This window comes from Salvelinus alpinus, chromosome 9, assembly GCF_045679555.1.
Source record: "Salvelinus alpinus chromosome 9, SLU_Salpinus.1, whole genome shotgun sequence".
Taxonomy (NCBI): Eukaryota; Metazoa; Chordata; class Actinopteri; order Salmoniformes; family Salmonidae; genus Salvelinus; species Salvelinus alpinus.
Genome location: NC_092094.1, coordinates 5,975,961 through 5,984,076, shown reverse-complemented (window position 1 = coordinate 5,984,076; position 8,116 = coordinate 5,975,961). Strand labels below are relative to the sequence as shown.

The window sequence follows — 8,116 nt, the reverse complement described above, 5'->3', positions numbered from 1 at the left end:
AATACACATTCCATATGAATATAAAAACACAATGTGTAACATTATGTTCCTTTATTGAATAAGGACAAAACAAAGCAGGTAAACCATCAGCTCCTTTCGAAACTGAAGTCACAGTGACTCTACAAGATGGAAAGCACAGAATCCAAGCATATTATACAAAATGATACATACACATTCAAAGGTCTGTATATAACACACCCTGCATGTCTGCACACTAAAATAAATGCAGGACAAATCCATACACATCAACTGAACAGACAAATGAATGGATGCAGTAGCCTCCCTGCAGCCTTGTATTACACACAGTATACCGCACAAACATCATAAGAGGCCAAATTCGTCAAAAAACGAACCCAAAAAAAACCAAATTCCTCTGCCACCGCAGGACATATTTAACCAAAATTGAAAGCACACATACTAACTAAAATAATTCAACACATATTGGTCCCTCAGCAGCCGACCACTGTCGTCATCAGGGAAGATTGCCGGATTGTCCCAGTCCATGGCTGGTGGCACTCTGGGGGCCCTCTCCTTCCTCAGGCAGGCCACATTGTGGAGGACAGCACAAGCCACAGTAATATCACATGCCCTAACAGGGCTGACCCTTAATTTGTGAAGGCAGTGAAAGCGTGCCTTCAGGAGGCCAAAGGTCATTTCAACTCTGGCCCTGGCATGGGCATGGTTGTAGGCCTGCTGTGCTTCCTGGGGGTCTGTGAAAGGTGTCAGGAGAAAAGGCTGGCAGCCATACCCCCTGTCTCCCAGCAACACACCAGAGAATTCACCTGTCAACACAAAATCTCATCATTACTACCTCATAAACACAGTGATATTCTTGACACAGCCATGATGGTTATAAATAGGGGTTGTGTGGCTTACCTTGTGATAGGCACTGATAGATTTCAGAGGCCCGAAAGATTCTGGAGTCATGGACTGAGCCAGGCCATTTTGCCACAACATTGCTGATCACACAGTCAGCATTGCAGACCATCTGAAATCATAAGATGAGGAATATTACACCAATCAATGCACATCACTGGCAATGCAGAGTGTTCGTCAATGGACAATATCAAAAAGTTATGTTCACCTGAACATTAATGCTGTGAAAGGATTTCCTATTCACAAAATCGGCCTCATGGGCACCTGAGGGGGCTTTTATCCTTATGTGTGTGCAGTCCACTGCACCAATGACATTGGGGAAACCTGTCACACAAAGTAATGAGTATCCTACTATGTGTTAACAGTTGTCCTGTAATTTGTAGATCCTCTTACCTGCAATCCTATAGAACTCCTCTTTGATGTCACAGAGTCTTCTGTGGCCAGGGAAGGAGATGAAGACATCTGCTAATGCTTTGATAGCCAGACACACACTCCTTATTGTGCGGCAAATTGTGGCCTTGTTCAGCTGTTCTGCATCCCCCACTGAGTACAGGAAGGCTCCACTAGCAAAAAAGCGCAAGGCCACACAAACCATTTGCTCCACACTCAGTGCATGGCTCCGTGCAGTGCGGTGCTTAATCCTGGGACCCAGTAGTCTGCATAGATACCTGATGCCATCTGCAGAAAACCTGTATCTTTCATATAGATGGTCATCAGGGAAGGCCAGTGGGTCCAACCGGTCCCTGAAGACCCTTTCTCGCCTGAAGGCTCTCCTCAGCACAAGTGCTTCTTCATCCACCACATCTCGCACGAATGGGCATGCCATTGTCAGAGCAGAAAGGAACACACAATTTTGGGCCTTCATATAGGCTAGTGGCCACACCTGGTGCTGGGGGGGTGGGCAAAAGAGGGCGATGCCTTATAACGATGACTTGGTTGTACTGATTGCTGGGAAAATAAAAAAAACCTTAGAAAGATGCCACCGTCCTGTGTGCTCACAATAAGAGCTCATATGTCATGGCTCACTTGACTTTACGAGAATATACCTAATTTTTATTTTGAGCTGTGTCATCTTCTTGGAGCTGGGGGAGGAAAGAAAAATAATGATTAATACATTTGTGTTACAGTTAGCATACAGTGTACATTGAAGGCATATCTCACCTCCCTCTCAAGTTTTTTTTATTTCAAGGTCCAGTTTCCTAATTGTCCTCTTTTTTATTTCGGACTCCAGTGCAAGATTTTCCATCTTTTTCTTCTTGTACTGAATGTCTATGTCTGCCAGTTCTATTTGGTGCCGGAGGTGGTTGCCATACAACTTTCTGATAGCTTGTGAGCTCTGTGAACACAATACAATTAGCGCAGCTGGAATTTGGCAGGATGTGGTGTCCTTTTATTAATACGCACTATGTTGCCAGGCTGGTTTTCCCACTGTATAGCATCTGGGTCCTGTAAAAGAAATTAGATTTTTTGATTTTGATGAGGACTCCTCACCATTGTAGAGTAAATAGTACTTTCACAGTCTTAACATGATACCTCATGCCTTCTGGAATCCAGAGAGATGGTCTCCTCCTCATCATCGTCTCCATCATGTGCTGTTGCTGCTGCACTGGGGCCTTCACCCTATCACATTTAATCGGATTCATATTGAAGCTAGTAGACAAGACATGCCAGGCCTACAGTATGCCTTTGATGGAGTACTCACTGGATCAGCATCGTCTGGTGCTTGTGCTGGTGGCTCTAACAGGAACACAGTGCTGCCAGACACTGCAAGGCAATAGGTAAACCAAAGTCAGACAGTCCAAATTGATTCAATATGAATGTGGTTGTATCCCATGTAGAGATGGAAGGACATACCTTGAATGAAGCGGGTGGCATCTTGGGAGGAACCTATGCTCGTCTCTTTCCCCCCAGGGATCCCCTCTAAGACGGGCCTGCCTTTATTTAGCTCCAAGGCCATGTCCTCTGCTGGGGTAAGGTCAGCCTTTGGTGACCCACCACCCGTGCCTTGTCTGTGGGTATTCTTTTTCACTGCTAAAACAGTACAGACAATGTGTGAGCAGGCACCTTCTGGGTACAATATATGCTTGTGCTTTGTTAAATATTAGTCAGGGACCATACCATTCTGCAGAATGTTCTTGTATTTGATTTTGACCTGCTGCCATGTCCGTTTTGGCCCGTTCATGTTTAATCTACACACACACACACACACACACACACACACACACATTTAATGGAGTCACACTGCAAAAAATTACTTGGTATTTTTGTCTTGTTTTCAGTAAAAATATCAAAAAATGTATCATAGCTTTATACAGTGTGATGGAGTTACTTTACACAATTTCACTCATATCTGCAGTGCATTTCAATTAAAAATTTAACCGTTTCATAATTACAGTACAACTGCATTTTTGGAGATGTGAATTAAATATTTGAATTGTAATTGTGATGTTTCAGCGGAGCGGTGAGTGTGTAATTGTGCACTACTTACGCATTCAGGCGGTCTGCAATACTTTGCCACGCTTTTTCTCTTTGCTTTATCACTGTGGCGGTGTTGCCTTTCTTCTTAATTATATCTTTTACCTCCTCGTATGCCTCCATGAGGATTTGTGCTTCCGACGGTGAAAAGTACGCGGCTCTAGTTGCCATGGTAAATCAGTTAATCTGTGATCTGTGGCGGGGTCTATTTGAGTGAGCCGTGAGCGCGCACCTATCCAGGATTGGTTTCACCTGGCTTAATGAATCCGTGTCTGCTCATCCTGGCTTGGTCTTTGTGCAACCAATTAAGCCTGGACGCACATGTTTTGGCTTCATTGAGCTCAGCTGAGTCATTTATCCCGGATGTCTTAATTCTACTTTTGTGCAACAGGCCCCTGGACTAGTGTCACCATTTGAAGAAAACAAATACATGAGGAAAAAGAATGCGTACTTGTTGCCCTACCCGGATGTTTCTGGATTGCTATGATTGTAAGGTATTCAAGGGGTTAAAAGCATACCGACCTCTCACCATTTTGACATCACATGAAACACATTTTGAATGGCTTGTAACATAGATTGTGGGAATTAATCTCTGAACATAGGTCTACTCTAACCTTTAAATTATTTCTTCATCTGGTTTACTAAACAATTCCAATACGTGTTCTGTGTTTCATTCATAGTTTAAATTCTCCAAGGTGGCCTGGGCTTTTGGAGCTCAGTTAGGGTTAGGGTACATTCAGAAACAGCAGGTCGTGTTTTGAAGTGTTTGTCCTATAGCAGGCCGTGTTTTGAAGTCTGTCCAATAGCAGGCTGTGTTTTGAAGTGTCTGTCCAATAGCAGGCCGTGTTTTGAAGTGTGTCCTATAGCAGGCCGTGTTTTGAAGTGTCTGTCCTATAGCAGGCCGGGTTTTGAAGTGTCTGTCCTATAGCAGGCCGCGTTTTAAAGTGTGTCCAATAGCAGGCCGTGTTTTGAAGTGTCTGTCCTATAGCAGGCCACGTTTTGAAGTGTCTGTCCAATAGCAGGCCGTGTTTTAAAGTGTGTCCTATAGCAGGCCGCGTTTTGAAATGTGTCCAATAGCGGGCCGTGTTTTAAAGTCTGTCCAATAGCAGGCCGTGTTTTGAAGTGTCTGTCCAATAGCGGGCCGTGTTTTAAAGTCTGTCCAATAGCGGCCTTTTTCCAAACTGGGTCCTGGGGATCCCAAGGGGTGAACAGGTTGTTTGTCCTCGCGCTACACATCTGACTTAAAATGATCAATTCATCATCAAGCTTTGATCATTTGAATCAGCTGTGGTTTGTTTGGTTCTAGGGCAAAAACCAAAATGTTCATCCAGTCCCACTCATGCTTAGGTTTTTCTGAGTGTATGTAACGGATGTGAAATGGCTAGTGGAGCGATGGGTAACGATGCTTCGTGGGTGTCAGTTGTTGATGTGTGCAGAGGGTCCCTGGTTCGCGCCCGGGTCGGGGCGAGGGGACGGACGTAAAGTTATACTGTTACATGTACTGATATATAAAGGTAGGACATGTGACATCACGGCCACTTTTAGGGAAAAAAACTGTTTATATGCAGAGTTGTGCCTATTGTTCACACACGTGCCCTCTTATTGGCTAGAATGGTCCCACCTGATCTTGCTTCCTCCCGACTGCCTTCCGTGTTTTAAGACATGTTATTTTCGTGGTTAGAGCTGTGACACACTGGTCTGGACAGGAAGCCTTTTTGTAAAAAGGCAGCATTTGCTCAGAAATGGAGCCGACACATTGATTGGTTCTCTCAACAACAACAAAACTGACTTTGTGTTCGCCAGACTAACTCCTAGGTCCCACTCCCCCATGCTGGCACGTTAAAACAGGGAGCGTGAATAAAGCATTATAATGGCAGAGGTTTTCAGCCACACCACCTCTAACTAACTGGATCTGACAGAATACTGTAACGACCTTGGGTTTATAAGCGCGGAAATCGACTCTGCTTTTGCGTCACAGCCGATAGCGCGCCGGACTTCGGGCTAGAAGGTCGAGGGTTCGAGACCCGCTCCCTGCCTGTTTCATTACAATATGAATGTTCTAAATTACAAGCCAGTGGCTCGCCGGATGATCAAACAAGGAAAGAACACACCGTGTTGAAATGTACAGAACCTGGTATTCCCAGGCAGTCAGCCAGCCAAGTACTAACCAAGTCCAACCCTGCTTAGCAGCCGAGGTCGGGCGTATTCAGGCTAGTATGGCCGTTAGCGAAGGAGTAACTCTTGCTACACGATAAAAAGTCGATGAGCCTCTGGAATAGACCTCTTCCAGTTCCTCTTTATTTGTTCCACTGGATATCATAAGGTGAATGCACCAATTTGTAAGTCGCTCTGGATAAGAGCGTCTGCTAAATGACTTAAATGTAAATTTAACTTGGCAAGACAGTTAAGAACAAATTGTTATTTACAATGACGGCCTACCAAAAGGTTAAAAGGCCTCCTGCGGAGACGGGTGCTGGGATAAATAAAAATATAGGACAAAACACACATCACGACAAGAGAGACAACACTACATAAAGAGAGACCTACTAAAACAACAACATAGCATGGCAGAAACACATGACAACACATGGCAGAAACTCATGACAACACAACATGGTAGCAGCACAACATGGTAGAAACACATGACAACACAACATGGCAGAAACACATGACAACACAACATGGCAGCAGCACAACATGGTAGCAGCACAACATGGTAGAGGCACAAAACATGGTAGCAGCACAACATGGTAGAGGCACAAAACATGGTAGCAGCACAACATGGTAGCAGGACAAAACATGGTGCAAACATTGGGCACAGACAACAGCACAAAGGACAAGAAGGTAGAGACGACAAAACATCACGCAAATTGAAATGTCTTTCAGTATTGGCTTTACAGAAATATTTAAATAGAGATTGACAGATTCTAGTGTAAAAAAAAAAGAAAGCCTATTGAATAATGACTTCAGACAAATACATCAGATAACATGGACTGTCACTCATACAGGTAAAGTTATCAGTACATGACTTACACACATTTCAGAGTTCATACTGTATATTGTTATTGTGTATATATTTCCAATCATAACTATTTTATTTTTAAACAACTTTATTACTTAGCTATTTGTGGATATTTTTGTTTAGGAGAGGATGCAAGTAAACATTCCACTGTACCATTTACACCCTGTATCCGGTGCACGTGACGAATAAACGTTGATGTGATGATTAACTCACCATTCATATCAGCTGTCATAGTCAATATATGTATGCAGTTTTCGGGTTTGGCTATTTGTTTCAAGTGTATTAGTCTATAAATAAATCTCTTTGCCCGAAATTCGTCATCTCTCTCATGTCTTATTTGACTAGTAGTTGTTCTGAAATGTTTATATCTTGCCTACATTTTACTCCCTCCTCTACGTTTAATATAACACACATACATTAATTATTCATTTCGGTTGCCTATCCTGACGTGAGGTTTGTTCTAAAGAAAGTATTTGACTCTGATATGTGCCACAGAGAGTATTTGATTCTGATATGTGCCACATAGAGTATTTGACTCTGATATGTGCCACAGAGAGTATTTGACTCTGATATGTGCCACAGAGAGTATTTGACTCTGATATGTGCCACAGAGAGTATTTGATTCTGATATGTGCCACAGAAAGTATTTGACTCTGATATGTGCCACAGAGAGTATTTGACTCTGATATGTGCCACAGAAAGTATTTGATTCTGATATGTGCCACAGAAAGTAGTTGACTCTGATATGTGCCACAGCAAGTATTTGATTCTGATATGTGCCACAGAGAGTATTTGACTCTGATATGTGCCACAGAGAGTATTTGATTCTGATATGTGCCACAGAGAGTATTTGATTCTGATATGTGCCACAGAAAGTATTTGATTCTGATATGTGCCACAGAAAGTATTTGACTCTGATATGTGCCACAGAGAGTATTTGACTCTGATATGTGCCACAGAAAGTATTTGACTCTGATATGTGCCACAGAGAGTATTTGATTCTGATATGTGCCACAGAAAGTATTTGATTCTGATATGTGCCACAGAAAGTATTTGATTCTGATATGTGCCACAGAAAGTAGTTGATTCTGATATGTGCCACAGAAAGTATTTGATTCTGATATGTGCCACAGAAAGTATTTGACTCTGATATGTGCCACAGAGAGTATTTGACTCTGATATGTGCCACAGAAAGTATTTGATTCTGATATGTGCCACAGAGAGTATTTGATTCTGATATGTGCCACAGAGAGTATTTGATTCTGATATGTGCCACAGAAAGTATTTGACTCTAGCCACAAAATGAAGTAAATTAGAAGTGGGGGGAGAATTTCGGCAGGCAAGAAAATTACCTTGCCGAAATACTTGGAACCATTTCTTGGAACCATTTCCTTGTTTGACCGCTAGGTGTTATGGGTATTATGACTCATACTGTGGTACTCTATTGTAGGCTGTGTGTAGCAGTTAGTGGTTATGATATGAAGTTTTGGCTTGGAAAGTTTTTTTTCGCCTGGTCACAGACAGCTGATGTGTTGTGCACTGAAGTCCACAAGCGAAATGCCAGAAGGAATTAGCGTAAATGCCAGAAGGAATTATCCAACGATCAAAGGGATCGTGCTGTTTATGTGACAGTTTTGAAAGTGATCAGGGGTGTATTCATTCTGCCAATTCGGTTGAAAACTGTTTATTAAAACGAAAGCAAACGGAACCAAGCGGGGTTAAACATATCTGAATTTGTCCAAT

The 8,116-nt window shown here is 42.7% G+C and overlaps 1 protein-coding gene across 5 annotated transcripts; it reads right to left on the bottom strand.

Annotated features, from left to right (window-relative positions):
* Window positions 1–15: 15 nt before the first annotated feature.
* On the bottom strand, window positions 16–3,745 carry LOC139584206 (putative nuclease HARBI1). Of its 5 annotated transcripts, XR_011676732.1 has the most exons (8): window positions 2,731–3,745; window positions 2,579–2,640; window positions 2,410–2,496; window positions 2,038–2,322; window positions 1,923–1,958; window positions 1,270–1,824; window positions 877–988; window positions 16–782 (listed from the first exon to the last, which is right to left on the bottom strand). XR_011676732.1 is itself a non-coding variant. In XM_071415779.1 (7 exons), the coding sequence occupies exons 1-5, from the start codon at window positions 2,831–2,833 to the stop codon at window positions 2,045–2,047; spliced, it is 462 nt and encodes a 153-aa protein (XP_071271880.1). In that variant the 5' UTR covers window positions 2,834–3,745; the 3' UTR covers window positions 16–782; window positions 877–988; window positions 1,270–2,044. The 5 variants fall into 5 exon arrangements, 2 of the variants coding, with proteins under 2 accessions (XP_071271880.1, XP_071271879.1); XR_011676734.1 differs by having other exon boundaries at window positions 1,270–2,322; window positions 2,731–2,907; window positions 2,995–3,745; XM_071415779.1 differs by having other exon boundaries at window positions 1,270–2,212; window positions 2,281–2,322.
* Window positions 3,746–8,116: the final 4,371 nt, after the last annotated feature.